The sequence below is a fragment of the Hordeum vulgare genome, chromosome 2H (genome assembly GCF_904849725.1).
Source record: "Hordeum vulgare subsp. vulgare chromosome 2H, MorexV3_pseudomolecules_assembly, whole genome shotgun sequence".
NCBI classification, from domain to species: Eukaryota; Viridiplantae; Streptophyta; class Magnoliopsida; order Poales; family Poaceae; genus Hordeum; species Hordeum vulgare.
Window position 1 is genome coordinate 547,533,633 of NC_058519.1, and position 17,515 is coordinate 547,551,147.

The following is a 17,515-nucleotide window of genomic DNA, read 5'->3' on the forward strand; positions in this document are numbered from 1 at the left end:
AATACCCGAGGCATAAAAGACGCATTTTCTACGGGATCCCGAAACCACCAGCCACCCCGACCTAATTCATGATGAGCCCACCAACTTCCTGGCGAGATGCCTACGGTTAAAAACAACCGACATGTCAAGATCCAAATTCGAATTGGTTCCTGGTCCTGGTCAGAGACCACTGTGTTCGCGCCGGCGGTCCAACAAAGAGGCGAAGTAGTGGTGTCTTTCTTTCCATTACGAACGACACGCTTCGCCTGCTCCCTCCCCGTGTCCATTAGCGCTCCTGTCCAGAGCGAAGAGAAGGCGAAAAAGCGCCGCCGAAGCAGCATGAGCAGGCTTCTATTGCTACGCAACAATAGAGCAGGCGCGCCGCCCACAAAATGTTTGAATGATCGGGTAAAGAGCGAGCTTCTTATATGGGATCCGACGCATCCAGCAGAGCGAAGCAGCGTTCCATTCTTTTCGGCGGCATCCTTCCGCATTGGCGGCGAGTGGAGTGCCACAATCCCATTCATCATTTTTGATCTACATAACCCAAAGCCCATAGCACTGGCGACATCTCCGGCATAAATGCAAGGAGGATGTATAGCTGATATAGGATCTTGTGGAACTGGATTTGATTCTGCAAGCGGTTCGGTACGAACGAAGAAATTTCGAACAAAAGGATCGGAACTCGCTGATAGGAAAGGAGAGAAAAACAAAGCAATGCCAAGAGCTCCGTCAATCTGCTGTTCATCGATAGACGAAGCTCTCTCTTTTTCATCTCGTGCCAGATGTAACAAAAGATTAGTCCTTTTTCCTTCTCGCGAACCACGGGAGCGCCCAGCGCCCAGAAGAGCAAAGCTCATTTTCGAAACAGGGTCAAGCGGCGCATTAAAAAGGGCTGGCCCGTTAAAAGGACGCTTACTTTGCGAACGAAGTTCAGAATCAACAAGGGTTCTCCGAACGAAGGGAGTGTACAACTGGGGCGCAACCCCACTTTTTTGTTGGAGAGATAGAATGGAGTTCTTCACGAAGTTCGAGACAAAGGAAAAAATCAAAGTTTCTCTATAGCCTCTTCGTTTTGAGACATTATGGCTTTGGGGTCGACCCCGGTAACAAAAAAGGAATCCATAAAAACTTGGGATCCAACACCATGATAAAATACTACCCTCATGATTAGACCATGTCCCTGAGATTTGATAAAAAAAAGGTGCATTAGCGGTTAATACGTTGTAATTAGATAAGTTATTTGGAATATGACGGAACGAAAGACCAAGGAAAGGAAGAAGAATGCACCAAAATGCAAGTGCTGCACCAAACGCTGGTGGTTGTTTCTTGTTGTAAGTGAATGCAACGAAAAGACCCGGAAATAACGAATAATGAGAAAATTCATTTATAGACATTTCGTGCTCATTTCCAAATTTCTGCTTAGTTATTCCCATCATCCGGTAACCACAGGATGATCCCAATCTCCTTTTAGTAATAGATCTTTTTGATATGTCTCAGTCTCAGCGGCAAGGAAGAGAAAATGCATCGAGTCGTTTATCAAGAAAGTGGACGAGCATGGCGGTCCCTATATCTCTGAGGGGTGTACCACTTTTTTTTTTCAAGTCAGCTTAAGAGGTTCAAAAGAGAAAGTCACTCTCCTTATTCTTGGCTAGTGGAATGGAAGCAAGACTCTTTCCTATCCACTTTGCCGAGGGGAGAGAACTAAAAGATAACTCAAGCTAGACAGAAAGGTGCAAAAGTCCACAGTTTCTTAAGGATCCTGTAAGCAAGTAGGTTAAGATTGTCATTTAGCTTCAATTTCTTCAGTCTCACAAGCGGGTCCGCATGCAACAAAAGAAATTGTATTTGCCTACTACTCCGACCTTGCCCTGAAAGGATAAGGAAATTGGATAAGAGCGAGAGCTAGACTGACTGTTGGTCCAATGCTAGTGGAGGATTCAGACTGAGGACCCCCTGTGGCGGCTACTCATAAGAAGATGAAGGATTGAAAGAGGACTGATCACCCCTCTGATTTGTGATCTTTTAATAGAAAGAAAAAGCCTTCTCTCAGACTTCAAGGTCAATGAAAGCGGGATTCAAAATGATTGACAGGTACCAAAGCAAACATCCCTTTTCCCCTTGCCTGCCTCCCCATGACGAATCCTTTGTCTACCTGGATCTTCAAAGAGCCTCAAAAAACAAAATTATCAAGCAGAGAAGTCATTTCTTTCTCTCTCTGATACTAATTCCCATCTCATGAAATTTCTATTCCATTTTGATTAATAAAATATAGGGCTGGCCTTTAAGATAGGATTCCATAATTGCAAATTCTTTTTTAGGACTCAAAAAGAAAGCAATAAGACTGAAAAGTGGATTTTAGACCTGGCTGACTGACATGTTTACGTCTCATATTGGCTAATGTATTTGGAAGCCCCAGGAGCGTCTGTCAAATCTTATTAAAAAACTTTCCGGGGTGGCATCCATGCTGAAAAAAGAGAGAAATTGATTATGGTTGTCCGTCCTCTATGGAGAGAGATGCACTTAAACCAACCGCATAGTGTGTAAGGATGTCTCTGCGATGGTGATCTTTTGCTTTTGAAATGAGAATGGCTCGGAAGGCTATCATTTTGATTTTCCTTAATAAGAGGGCTCATTTGTACTTGATTTCTGATATCGGCGGGGTACTAGTTGTTGATTAAAAAAAAAAAGATCAGCAGAGATAGTTGAAGGCATGGGGACCGAATATGCCTGAGTTTGGGAAATCACTATTCAAGCCCTATCGGATGGGACCACTTTGAAACTCCCATTTAAATAATGATGTAGATATATAGATATAGATATATGTATATTCATTCTCGGGTCCTCAATCTTAGTTCAGAATTCAGTCTCGTCTTCTTCTTCGACCTAGGTTTTGGATCAAAAACCTATGACAAAATATGGTCATGTTTTGCCCGTGGAAGAGGTTTAGTCAGCGGGTGTGCTACATTCAGATCCATGTGCACTTTTCAAATATTCACGTCCTCTCCTTCGACGTAGTCCCGGATGAGGTTGAAGCGTCGTTTGATGTGTCTGGTCTTCTTGTGAAACCTTGGTTCCTTTGCTAGAGCAATGGCACCAGTGTTGTCACAGAACAGAGTTATTGGATTTAGTGTGTGCTACCTCTTGAGCTTGCGTTGGTTTTTCCCTTGAAGAGGAAAGGGTGATGCAGCACAGTAGTAGTAAGTATTTCCCTCAGTTTGAGAACCAAGGTATCAATCCAGTAGGAGTATCAAGCCAAGTCTCCAAAGTACCTGCGCAAAACCAACAAACTTGCACCCAACGCTACAAAGGGGTTGTCAATCCCTTCAGGATTGATTGCAAGGTGAGATCTAACGGTGGAAATTCCAACAAAGTAAAAGTGTAGAGCTGAAAATATGATGTGCAGTAGACCCGGGGGCCATAGTGTTCACTAGAAGCTTCTCTCATAATAGCAAATATTATGGTGGGTGAATGAATTACTAACGAGCAATTGATAGAACCGCGCAAAGTCATGACGATATCTAAGGCAATGATCATACATATAGGCATCACGTCCGAGACAAGTAGACCGATACTTTCTGCATCTACTACTATTACTCCACACATCGACCGCTATCCAGGATGAATCTAGTGTATTGAGTTCATAACGAACAAAGTAACGCCTTAAGCAAGATGACATGATGTAGAGGGATAAATTCATGCAATAGATATAAAACCCCATCTTTTTACCCTTGATGGCAACAACACGATACGTGCCTTGCTACCCCTTTTGTCACTGGGTGAGGACACCGCACGGTATGAACCCAAAACCAAGCACTTCTCCCATTGCAAGAATTGAAGATCAAGTTGGCCAAACAAAACCCATAACTCGAAGAGAATTACAAGGATATGAAATCATGCATATAAGAGATCAGAAGAAACTGAAATAAGATTCATAGATAATTTGATCATAAAACCACAATTCATAGGATCTCGACAAACACACCGCAAAAGAAGATTACATCGGATAGATCTTCATGAAGATCATGGAGAATTTTGTATTGAAGATCCAAGAGAGAGAAGAAGCCATCTAGCTACTAGCTATGGACCCGAAGGTCTGTGGTGAACTACTCACGCATCATCGGAGAGGCAATGGTGTTGATGAAGAAGCCCTCCGTGTCTGAATCCCCCCTCCGGCAGGGCACTAGAACATGCCCAGATGGGATCTTGCGGAGACACAAGCTTGCGGCGGTGGAAAAGTATTTTCGTGGCTCTCTCTCGTGGTTTCAGATTTTTCGGGGATTTATAGGCGGAAGAAGTAGAGCAAAGGAGCCACGGGGGGCACAAGCCTGCTAGGCGCCCCCCCCCCCCCCAAGGCCGCAGCTAGGGGGCTTGTGGCCTCCCCTCGTGCCCATTGCCTTGGTTTTCAAGCTCCGTGCGTATCTTCTGTTCCGGAAAAAAACTTTTCGGAGGTTTTATTCCGTTTGGACTCCGTTTAATATTCTTCTGTGAAAAAGGTCAAAACACGGAAAAAACAGGAACTCACACTTGGCACTGAGTTAATAGGTTAGTCCCAAAAAGATATAAAAGTGCATACAAAGCGTCCAAACTTGACAATATAATAGCATGGAACCATCAAAAGTTATAGATACGTTGGAGACGTATCAAGCATCCCCAAGCTAAACTCCTGCTCGTCCTCGAGTAGGGAAGTGGTAAAGACTGAATTTTTGATGTGGAATGCTACCTAACATATTTTTCCTTTGCAACTTCTTTCATGGGACATGAATGTTCAGATCCGTAAGATTCAAAACAATAGTTTGCTGTTGACATGAAAACAATAATATTTCAAGCAAACTAGGAAGGTAATCATGAACTTTCGAAATAACAAGGCGAAAGAAAGTTATCCCTACATAATCATATAGTCTGGCTATGCTCCATCATCCCCACACAACGAATTTAAATCATGCACAACCCCGGTATTGGCTAAGTAATTGTTTTCGCACTCTTACTTTCTCAAACCTTTTTCAACTCTCACGCAATGTATGAGCATGAGCCATGGATATAGAACTATAGGTGAAATAGAGTGTGGTGGAGGTTGTGAGGCAAAAAGGAGGAGATGGTCACATCGACTCGGCGTATCAAAGGGCTACGGAGATGCCCATCAATAGATATCAATGTGAATGAGTGGGGATTACCATGCAACGGATGCACTTAGAGCTATAAGTGTGTGAAAGCTCAAAAAGAGAACTAGTGGGTGTGCATCCAACTTGCTTGCTCACGAAGACCTAGGGCAATTTTGAGGAAGCCCATCATTGGAATATACAAGCCAAGTTATATAATGAAGATTCCCACTAGTATATGGTGGCGAGAAAACAAGAGACCCTCAATCATGAAGAACATGGTGCTATTGTGAAGCACAAGTGTGGAAAAAGATAGTAGCATTGTCCCTTCTCTCTTTTTCTCTCTTTCTCTCTTTTTTTGTTTGGGCTCTTTGGCCTCTTTCTAGTTTTTTTTGTGGGCATCTTTGGCCTCTTTTTTTTATTTCCTCACATGGGACAATGCTCTAATAATGATGATCGTCACACTTTTAATAACTCACGGCTCAATGCTTAGAATAATGATGACTCTTATAGGAAATGCATCCGGCAGTGTACCGGGATGTGCAACGATCTAGCTTAGCGTATGACGTTGAAACATCTTGCTAGCTATCTTACGATCATGAATTGGCAATATGAAAGTGACGGCACAAGTCATGATACGGAACGGTGGGAGTTGCATGGCAATATATCTCGGAATGGCTATGAAAATGCCATAATAGGTAGGTATGGTGGCTGTTTTGAGGAAGGTATATGGTCGGTTTGAGCACCGGCGAAAGTTGCGCGGCACTAGAGAGGATAGCAATGGTGGAAGGTGAAAGTACATCTATACGATGGACTCACATTAGTCATGAAGAACTCATATACTTATTGCGGAAGTTTTTATTAGTAATCGAAACAAAGTGCGAAACGCATACTCCTAGGGGAAGGGTTGGTAGGTGTTAACCATCGCACGATCCCGACCGCAACACAAAGGATGACAATCAATAATTCAATTATGCTCTGACTTCCTAACATAGTGGTTCACCATACGTGCATGCTACGGGAATCACTAACTCCAACACAAGTATTTCTAGATTCATAACACCCTACTAACATAACTCTAATATTACCATATCCATGTCTCAAAACTAATTGATAGGAATCAAACTTCTCTTTACAAATCAGTGCACAAGACTATGGAAGTTTTATTATATCCTCTTTGGATGCCCATCATCTTTAGGACTACTTTCATAGCACAAGCCAATTACCAAGTTACTCAGAGAGAGCACTCTCAAAAAGATATAAGTGAGGATTGAGAGTTCTTATTTCTCCAAAATATGACACCGTCGTGCTCTAAAAAGATCTAAGTGAAGCACTAGAGCAAAGTTATCTAGCTCAAAATATATAAGTGAAGCACATGCGAGCTAAATTGCCTAACTCAAAAGATATAAGCGAAGCTCAATGAGTATTCTAGCAAATTCACGATGAGTGCATGTCCCTATCAAAAGGTGTGCAGCAAGGATGATTGTGACACAACAAAAGGAAAAGACTCCTATAATACACGACGCTCCAAGCAAAACACATATCATGTGGTGAATAAAAATATAGCTCCAAGTAACGTTACTGATGGATTGAAGACGAAAGAGGGGATGCCTTCCCGGGGCATCCCCAAGCTTAGGCTTTTTGGTGTCCTTCAATTTGTCTTGGGATGCCTTGGGCATCCCCAAGCTTGAGCTCTTTCCACTCTTTATCCCATTTTACATGAGAACATTACCCAAAACATGAAAACTTCACAACACAAAACTTAAACAGAAACTCGTGATATCATTAGCTCAAGAAAACAAACTACCAACTCTTTAGGTACTGTAGCAAACTTGATTTCTATTTATATTTGTGTTATATTATTGTAATCTCACTTTTCCATGGCTAGTACCCCCCCCCCCCCCGATACTATCCATAGTTTCATCAAAATAAGCAATCAACACAACAAAAACAGAATCTGTCAAAAACAGACTAGTCTGTAGCAATCTGTATACTTCGTATACTTCTGGTATCTCAAAAATTCTGAACAATTACAACAATTTGGGAAATTGGCATATCAACCATCAGCAAAAATAATCAACTAAAAATCTCTTTCTGTATAAAAATGAAAAATAATTTCGTGAGCGAAAAGTTTTTGTCTTTTTCCAGCATGATCAAACAACCATCACCAAACTAGTCATAAAGGTTTTACTTGGCTCAAACACAAAAAGAAACACAAAAAACACAATCATAACAGAATTATGATGGTGTGGACGCAACAAAACAGAAAGCAAAAAAAAAGCGAAGATTAATTCATTGGGTTGCCTCCCAACAAGCGATATTGTTTAACGCCCTTAGCTAGGCATAAGGCGATAGAATCACGTATCGTCGTCTTTGGTGCCCAAACCATAAGTAGCCCTCATCATGGATTCATAAGGCAACCTTATTTTCTTTCTAGGAAAACGTTCCATGCCCTTCTTTAATGGAAATTGAAATCTAATATTCCCTTCCTTCATATCGATGACAGCACTAATAGTCCTTAGGAAAGGTCTACCAAGAATGGTAGGACATGTTGGATTGCAATCAATATCAAGCACAATGAAATCCATGGGTACATAGTTCCTATTTGCAATAATAAGAACATCATTGATCCTTCCCATGGGTTTCTTAACAGTAGAATCCGCAAGATGCAAATTAAGAGAGCACTCATCAATCTCATTGAAGCCTAGAACATCACATAAAGACTTTGGAATAGCGGAAACACTAGCACCCAAATCACACAAAGCATTGCATTCACAGTTTTTGATCTTTATTTTGATAGTAGGTTCCCACTCATCACGAAGTTTTCTAGGGATAGAAACTTCCAACTCAAGTTTCTCTTCAAGAGATTTCATCATAGCATCGGCGATATGATCGGTAAAGTCCTTGTTTTGGCTATAAGCGTGTGGAGAGTTGTCGGGGCCCCGATCCTAAGTCATAAGAACCCAGCCTGTAACACATCACATCACTTTGCGGCCTCACGCACGGTAAACTCCACGGCTGCCACCTTACCTTGGCCGGGACCGTTTGCGTCTTTTGGCTCACGTATATGAATATGTTGCTAGCGTTCAAACGACAAAGAACCCGGGTTGACATGACTAGTTATAAACCCAAGCGGTACATCCGTACAGGGACAGGCATACATAACCCAGCAAAGCAGGTGTCGGTCATCAGCGTGTGTAGACGAGTCGTGGCAAGCTACAAGGACTCCATTACACCGCGTGACATTTCCCCGAGGGGACAGGCACAGCAGCAAAGAAAGATACATGCCGGTCAATAATGTGTTCCGAGCAGTAGCAAGCTACCAAGGCCCGATGGAATCACAAAGAGGCATTTCCCTGTAAAGAGTACTACTAAAGGCAAACAACTAGGTGTCGAATCCCACACATATAATGCATTTCAAACATACACACATTATGCACGATATGTGTAGATACAACATGGCATCACAACATAACTCTATGACTCAAGCATTTATTATAGACTCATAAGAGTCAACATAGTATGATATTACAAACAGGGGTCTCGTGACCCGACACTCAAGTCATACAAACCACAAGCGGAAGCAATTCATGTCTGGGTACAGACATCTACTAGAAGTGGCTGGAAGAGCCTGAAAAGCTACTACGACCCTACCAAAGGAGCCAGACCTCTGTCTGGGATTCCCAAGCTATTCCGGTCAACATCGAACACATCGCGTAGAACCTTTTAATGAGTCTAAGTCTTCTCTGCAAAAACATAAATAAAGCAACCGTGAGTACAAAGGTACTCAGCAAGTCTTACATCAGAACTATCTACATATGCATCATGTTTCAATGAAAGGATTGTGGGGTTTGATTGCAGCAAGCCAGTTTGACTCTTGGCTAACCTGTACTACGACTACAAGTTCTTTCTTTGAGGTGGGATAACGCACACGAGTCCACATATTCACCAATTCAATACACCACTATGGATCCACTCTCGTCTCCCTACGAGAAGGCCTTCCATAGCACTCACACTTATATTGCATGTTTTAGAGTATCCATTTAAATTGTCTATGTACCACGTAATGTTTCCAAGTAGTCCATAACCGAGGACGCGGCTATTAGAACAGATCGATTCACCCTGCAGGGGTATACTTCTTCACACATACTCTCACCACTTAGCACCATATGCACGTCATGCATCTCGGCAACCTTCAAGCGGAAGCACTGGCATGGGTGTCGGCCACAACCGTTAACCACACAAGACCCTAGTCCAGGTTTATCGCCTATTTGAGACTGAACCCGCAAGGAAGTCCGGCCGAGGTTTCCTCTACGGCCCCAAACGATGTGCGCAGGGTTCCCAAGCCCACCATCCAGGTGCCACTTGGTACACCGTGCCACTGTGTATCTACCGTAGTGAAGCCTACCCCGTCGGGCAGAGCTAAACACGACCGCCAACACTTTTCCTACAAACACCAGAAACTAATTGCAACTCCTGGACAAAGATCTAGGCAATTAATAAGCCGAGCAGGGTCATATTTCAGGGCCCAATGCATGGTAGTATCTTGTCTTGGATAACATACACAGAACTCAGTTCTTAAGGACGGTCCGAATGAGACAACCCGCCATGTACTCCTACATGGCCTCTCATCGCTACCTTTACCAAATCAGATTCACACCTTTATTCTCACACTGTAGGACATGAACACAACCATTCCGATACATCATTCAGATGGATCAGACCCGACACGACTCTAAGCATAGCAGGCATTGTAACAAGCATGGATGAGTAAGCACAACAAGGCTCAAGCAGTTGCTACTCATGCTAAGTGGTTTCAACTATTTACTGTGACAAAATCAGGTCATGCAAAGGAATGGGTTCAACTACCGATAACATGTATAGTTGAATCGCGTTTGTCCTGATGCAGTAAAAGAGAGCAGAAGCGAGAGAGTGGGTTTATTTCAATATGCTCAAGGGGGTTTGCTTGCCTGACACGTCTGAAGATAGCAATGAGTCTTCATCAATGTCAACAATCATATCGTCGGAAATATCGTTTAGCGAGGGGGAACAACACCGACAAACAAGAAAGAACAACATTACTTCACGAAAATGCAACACTATGATGCATGCTCAAGTCATGAAATGAAAAGTGGCAGGGCTAATGTGGCTATCATTTCTTAAGGTGAAGCTGGGTTTCAATTAGGATTCAAACATCACTTTAAGCCGGGTATTTTCCGGATACCCTTTTAATTGATTTGACCTGATGCTCATAACAAATTGTTCCAACATGTATGGAGTTAGTAATTTGAGGTACTAATTTGCATTGACCAATGTTTGAGCATAGTAATTGAAGTAGAATTCAAATAGGAATCAAATTCCATCTCCAAACTATTTATTAAATTTACCCTATTCATCATTTTGTATATTTGGTGTCGTTAACTTTCTCAAACCAGCATGAAAATCTTTGGATTTTTCTGATCCTTTTTCATATATAAACTATTTTCATTGGACTTACAGATTATTTTCTATGATTTTTAGAAGTTTTAGACATTTTCCGGAATTATTTTATAACCAGAAATACTATTATTGCATCAGCACTAACGTGAGCAGGTCAACTGGCCGGCCAGGTCAAACCTGACAGCCAGGGCCCACTAGCGAGTGACACAAGTGTTAAATAGGGTTTAATTTTAAACTTTTATTTCTAATTAGGGTCTGGGCCCATTGTCAGTGGGTCATTAGGTTAATTAATTTGGTTAGTTAATTTTGTCATTGACTTAATTTAAACAGGGCTGGGCCCCACCTGTCTGTGACTCAGGGGAGTCAACCCGCTGTCACAAGGGGTCGAGACCACCGGCGGCTCAACGCCGGCGACTACAGACGCGGCGGAGGTCATCGGAAAATCCCTACGGGCATCCATTTCGGTCGCGGTTTGGCTCTACGGCTTGCTGTGGAAACGCAACATCCGTTCCGACCAAGCCACGGGCCAGGAGGTGGCCAGAGCGAGGCCGGCTACGACCTCGGGCGGTGGCCGGAGTCGACCATGGTGGGGGTTGGCGCTAGAGGGCAGGAACGGAGGGGGAGGGCATAGGAGGAGACGCAGGAGCTCACGGCGGTTCCAAAGGGGGCAACAGCGACGGAGGAGAAGCTCGGGGCAGGGCGAATCGACCTTGAGGTTGCCGGCGGCCGGAGATGGGGAAGACGGCGATGCGACGCTGCGTAGGCCCTGGAGCTCGGGGTTGTTGATGGAGAGCAGCAGCTCATCGAGGCGGAGGTGTAGGGCGCGACAGAGAAGCAAGGGGTGGCCGGGGGCGACGGCGACGAACTTGAGCAGTGCTCGGCAACGACGGCGAGAGAGGAGAGGAAACACAGAGAAGAGGAGGGGAATGGACAGAGGGGAGGAGATAAGGGAGAGGAGAGCCTCGTGCTGACGCGGTGGAGGCACGAGAAGGCTCCACGGCGAAGCAGGAGGTGGCGAGGGGGCGCCGTGCCTTCCTTCTCCTCTGCCTTCTGGCACGAGGAGGAAGACGACACGGGAGACCCCCCCTGGTGGGCTGCGCCAGCAGGTAGGCACTAGATAAATTTCTCTCTCTCTTTTTTTCTATTTTTGTTTTATTTTCTTTCTGGCATTTAGATTTAGGATTTTAATAAAACATTTAATCATTTTATAAAACCCTAAAATAGTATTATGTGACAGTAATAAAAATAATCAATGCCACAAAATAGTTTCAACATTTTTGAAACTTTTATTTTAAAGAAAACAAAATAACTCCATTCCAAACAGTTATTTAATCCAATCAAAATTCATGTTCATAAGTTTCTGGGACTTAGAAATTTGGTTTGACAAATTTATTCCCTGTCACTATTTTCCCAAATGTTTGGAACATTTTTCTGGTTCCTTTTAAGGTAATATTTTTATTGCCTTTTTTTGTCAATTTCAACTCATTTGACTTGATCACTTCCATTTCCAGATTCAATGCAGTTTGAATGCATGCATGAAATGCAATGGCAAGCAAGGCAAACTTGGGTTGTGACAAGAGTTTAGCATGGATTGCATCAAGGAAATACATTCAATCAAAGAGCAACTATCATAATTGAATTCCTTGAAATCCAAAGTAGTAGTTTCATTACTACTCAAAGTTTTGATATCCTCTACTCCACTTACAATGCTTTTAGCATCAAGATAGATAGAGTCTGAATCATTGGGGCGTTTCTCAACCAAAGTGGATTCATATCCAGCCCCATCATCATTAGGACTGACATTAGAAAACAAGGATTCAATGGGAGTCACATCAAGCACTTTAAGATCTTCGTGATTCTCATCACGAGAACACGCCTTTTTAAGCCATTCATGTCTAGCACGAACTTGGGCGGTTATTTCTTTACTCTCAATCATGGAAACACGCATAGCTTTTAAAGTTTCATCCATATTGATCTTGGGAGGAGCACATTTCAATTTCAAAGCATCAATATCAAGAGACATTCTATCAACGGTCCTAACCAAGTCATCAATTTTGAGCAGTTTTTCTTCTATGGACGCATTGAACATCTTTTGCGAGTTGATAAACTCTTTAATATTACTCTGTAGCTCAGAGGGTAATTTATTGTAATTTCCATGAGCATTGTTGTAGGAATTGCCAAAGTGATTAGAGGGATTACTAGGAAAAGCCCTAGGAATATAGTTGCCTCTAAAAGCATTGTTGTTGCCAAAATTATTCCTACCAACAAAATTAACATCCAAGCTCTCATTACTACTCTGAATCAAGGAAGACAAGGGCATATCATTTGGATCTAAAGGAGCACCTTTACTAGCAAACAATTTCATTAACTCATCCATCTTAGCACTCAAAGAGTTAATTTCTTCTATAGCGTGCACTTTTTTACTAGTAGGTGACCTTTCAGTGTGCCATTGAGAATAGTTTGTCATGATATTGTCTAGGAGTTTTGTGGCTTCTCCTAATGTGATTTCCACAAAAGTTCCACCGGGGCAGAATCAAGAATATTTCTAGAAGCAAAATTAAAACGAGCATAGAAGATTTGTATAATCATCCAAAGACTCAAGCCATGAGCGGGACAATTTCTAATCATCAATTTCATTCTCTCCCAAGATTGTGCAACATGTTCATGATCTAGTTGCTTAAAATTCATGATATCATTACGGAGAGAAATAATCTGAGCTGGTGGAAAATACTTGGATATATAAGCATCTTTGCACTTGTTCCAAGAATCAATACTCTTTTTGGGCAAAGATGAAAACCAAGTTTTTGCTCGATCTCGCAGTGAGAACGGAAATAGCTTCAATTTAATAACATCATTATCCACATCTTTATTCTTTTGCATATCGCATAACTCAATGAAGGTATTAAGATGGGATGCGGCATCTTCACTAGGAAGGTCGGAAAATTGCTCTTTCATAACAAGATTTGGCAAAGCAGCATTGATTTCATATGATTCCGCACTAGTGGCGGGAGCAATCGGAGTACTAATAATATTATTAGTCGTAGTATTCGAGAAGTCACAAAGTTTCGTGTTTTCAGTCATGGTGACTTCAGCAAGCAAGACAAGCACACAAGCGAACAGAAAGCAAGTGAAAGAAATTGGCGAACGAAAAAAGGCAAATATTTTTGTAATTTTTTGTTTTTCAGAAGTGGGGGAGAGGAAAACGAGAGGCAAAAGAGTAAATGCAAGAGATGAGTTTGCGACAGTTACTTGGATAAGCTTCACTTAGAACAGTCCCCGGTGCCAGAAATTGATACGTTGGAGGAAGACTGTTCTTGACTTGATGCTCCCCGGCAACGGCGCCAGAAATTCTTCTTGCTACCTCTTGAGCTTGCGTTGGTTTTTCCCTTGAAGAGGAAAGGCTGATGCAACAAAGTAGCAGTAAGTATTTCCCTCAGTTTGAGAACCAAGGTATCAATCCAGTAGGAGTATCAAGGCAAGTCTCCAAAGTACCTGCGCAAAAACAGCAAACTTGCACCCAACGCTACAAAGGGGTTGTCAATCCCTTTAGGATTGATTGCAAGGTGAGATCTCATGGTGGAAAGTGCAACAAAGTAAAAGTGTAGAGCTGAAAATATGATGTGAAGTAGACCCGGGGGCCATAGTGTTCACTAGAGGCTTCTCTCATAATAGCAAATATTACGGTGGGTGAACGAATTACTATCGAGCAATTTTTAGAACCGCGCAAAGTCATGACGATATCTAAGGCAATGATCATCCATATAGGCATGACGTCCGAGACAAGTAGACCGATACTTTCTGCATCTGCTACTATTACTCACACATCGACCGCTATCCAGCATGCATCTAGTGTATTGAGTTCATAAAGAACAGAGTAACGCCTTAAGCAAGATGACATGATGTAGAGGGATAAATTCATGCAATAGATATAAACCCCATCTTTTTACCCTTGATGGCAACAACTCGATACGTGCCTCGTTACCCCTTCTGTCACTGGGTGAGGACACCGCACGGTATGAACCCAAAACCAAGCACTTCTCCCATTGCAAGAATTGAAGATCAAGTTGGCCAAACAAAACCAGCAAATCGAAGAGAATTACAAGGATATGAAATCATGCATATAAGAGATCAGAAGAAACTCAAATAAGATTCATAGATAATCTGATCATAAATCCACAATTCATAGGATCTCGACAAACACACCGCAAAAGAAATTACATCGGGTAGATCTCCATGAAGATCATGGAGAACATTGTATTGAAGATCCAAGAGAGAGAAGAAGCCATCTAGCTACTAGCTATGGACCCGAACGTCTGTGGTGAACTACTCATGCATCATCGGAGAGGCAATGGTGTTGATGAAGAAGCCCTCCGTGTCCGAATCCCCCCTCCGGCAGGGCACCAGAACGTGCCCCAGATGGGATCTTGATAAGACAGAAGCTTGCGGCGTCGGAAAAGTATTTTCGTGGCTCTCTCCCGTGGTTTCAAACTTTTCGGGATTTATAGGCGGAAGAAGTAGAGAAAAGGACCCACGGGGGGCACAAGCCTGCTAGGCGCCCCCCCCCCCCAGGCCGTGGCTAGGGGGCTAGTGGCCTCCCCTGGTGCCCTTTGCCTTGGTTCTCAAGCTCCCTGCGTATCTTCTGTTCCGGAAAAAATCTTTTCGGAGGTTTCATTCCCTTTGAACTCCGTTTAATATTCTCATCTGAAAAAGGTCAAAAACACGGAAAAAAACAGAACTGGCACTTGGCACTGAGTTAATAGGTTAGTCCCGAAGAAGATATAAAAATGCATACAAAGCGTCCAAAGTTGACAAGATAATAGCATGGAACCATCCAAAATTATAGATACGTTGGAGATGTATGAGTGCGCTCGGCATAACTCCAAGATACGTCGTGAACTACTTCATCGAGACACCCTCCTTCGCTGCCTCCGCGGCAGCCATGTACTCCGCTTCACATGTAGAATCTGCTATGACGCTTTGCTTGGAACTGCACCAGCTTACCGCACCCCCATTAAGAATAAATACGTATCCGGTTTGCGACTTAGAGTCATCCGAATCAGTGTCAAAGCTTGCGTCGATGTAACCCTTTACGACGAGCTCTTCGTCACCTCCATAAATGAGAAACATTTCCTTAGTCCTTTTCAGGTACTTCAGATTATTCTTGACTATCGTCCAGTGATCCACTCCTGGATTACTCTGAAACCTGCCTGTCATACTTATGGCCAGGCTGACGTCTGGTCTAGTGCACAGCATTCCATACATGATAGAACCTACGGCTGAAGCATAGGGGACGGAACTCATTTGCTCTCTATCTTTCGTAGTTGTTGGGCACTGAGTCTTACTCAATTTTATACCTTGTAACACTCGCAAGAACCCTTTCTTGGACTGATCCATTTTGAACTTCTTCAAAACTTTATCAAGGCATGTGCTTTGTGAAAATCCTATCAGGCGTCTCGATCTATCCCTATAGATCTTAATGCCTAGAATGTAAGCAGCTTCTCCCAGGTCCTTCATACAAAAACTTTTATTCAAGTAATCCTTTATCCTCACCAAAAACTCCACGTTGTTTCCAATTAGCAATATGTCATCCACATATAATATTAGAAACGCCACAGAGCTCCCACTCCCTTTCTTGTAAATACAAGATTCTCCAACCACTTGTATAAACCCAAATGCTTTGATCACCTCATCAAAGCGCTTATTCCAACTCCGAGATGCTTGCACGAGTCCATAAATGGATCGTTGGAGCTTGCACACTTTGTTAGCATTCTTTGGATCGACAAATCCTTCGGGTTGCATCCTATACAACTCTTCCTTAAAAACCGTTAAGGAACACCATTTTCACATCCATCTGCCAGATTTCATAATCGAAAAATGCAGCTATTGCTAACATGATTCGGACGGACTTAAGCATCGCTACTGGTGAGAATGTCTCATCGTAGTCAACTCCTTGAACTTATGGAAAACCCTTTGCCACAAGTCGAGCTTTATAAACGGTCACATTACCGTTTGCGTCCATCTTCTTCTTAAAGATCCATTTGATCTGAATAGCCTTGCGGCCTTTAGGCAGTACTTCCAAAGTCCACACTCTGTTCTCGTACATGGATCCTATCTCAGACTTCATGGCCTCCAGCCATTTGTTGGGATCCAGGCCTGCCATTGCTTCTTCATAATTCGCAGGTTCATTGTTGTCTAACAACAAAATTGATAAAACAGAACTACCGTACCACTCAGGATCAATACGTGATCTTATCGACCTACGAGGTCCGATAGGAACTTGATCTGAAGTTTCGTGATCATCATCAACAACTTCCTCCTCAACCGGTGTCGCAACAACAGGGGTTTCACCTTGCCCTGCGCCACCATCCAGAGGGATTAGAGGTTCGACAACCTCATCAAGTTCTATCTTCCTCCCACTCAATTCTTTCGAGAGAAACTCCTTCTCAAGAAAAGCTCCGTTTTTAGCAACAAATACTTTGCCCTCGGATTTGAGATAGAAGGTATACCCAACTTTCTCTTTTGGGTAACCTATGAAGAAGCACTTTTCCACTTCGGGTTCCAGCTTTTCAGGCTCAACCTTTTTGACATAAGCATCACATCCCCAAACTTTAAGAAACGACAATTTTGGTATTTTGCGATACCACAGTTCATATGGTGTCGTCTCAACGGATTTTGATGGTGCCCTATTTAAAGTGAATGCAGCAGTTTCTAATGCATATCCCCAAAACGATAACGGCAAATCGGTAAGAGACATCATAGATCGCACCTTCTCAAACAAAGTACGATTACGACGTTCAGACACACCATTACGCTGTGGTGTTCCAAGCGGTGTCAACTGTGAAACAATTCCACATTGTCTTAAGTGAGCACCAAACTCGAAACTCAGATATTCGCCCCCACGATCAGACCGTAGGAACTTGATCTTGTGTTTACGATGATTTTCAACTTCACTTCGAAATTGCTTGAACTTCTCAAACATTTCAGACTTGTGCTTCATC

General features: G+C 42.8%; 1 protein-coding gene across 1 annotated transcript; it reads left to right on the forward strand.

Moving 5' to 3' along the window:
* Positions 1-477: 477 nt before the first annotated feature.
* On the forward strand, positions 478-1,140 carry LOC123427161. Its single transcript, XM_045111133.1, has one exon. It carries the CDS (start codon positions 562-564, stop codon positions 1,042-1,044), a length of 483 nt encoding a protein of 160 aa, XP_044967068.1. The 5' UTR covers positions 478-561; the 3' UTR covers positions 1,045-1,140.
* Positions 1,141-17,515: the final 16,375 nt, after the last annotated feature.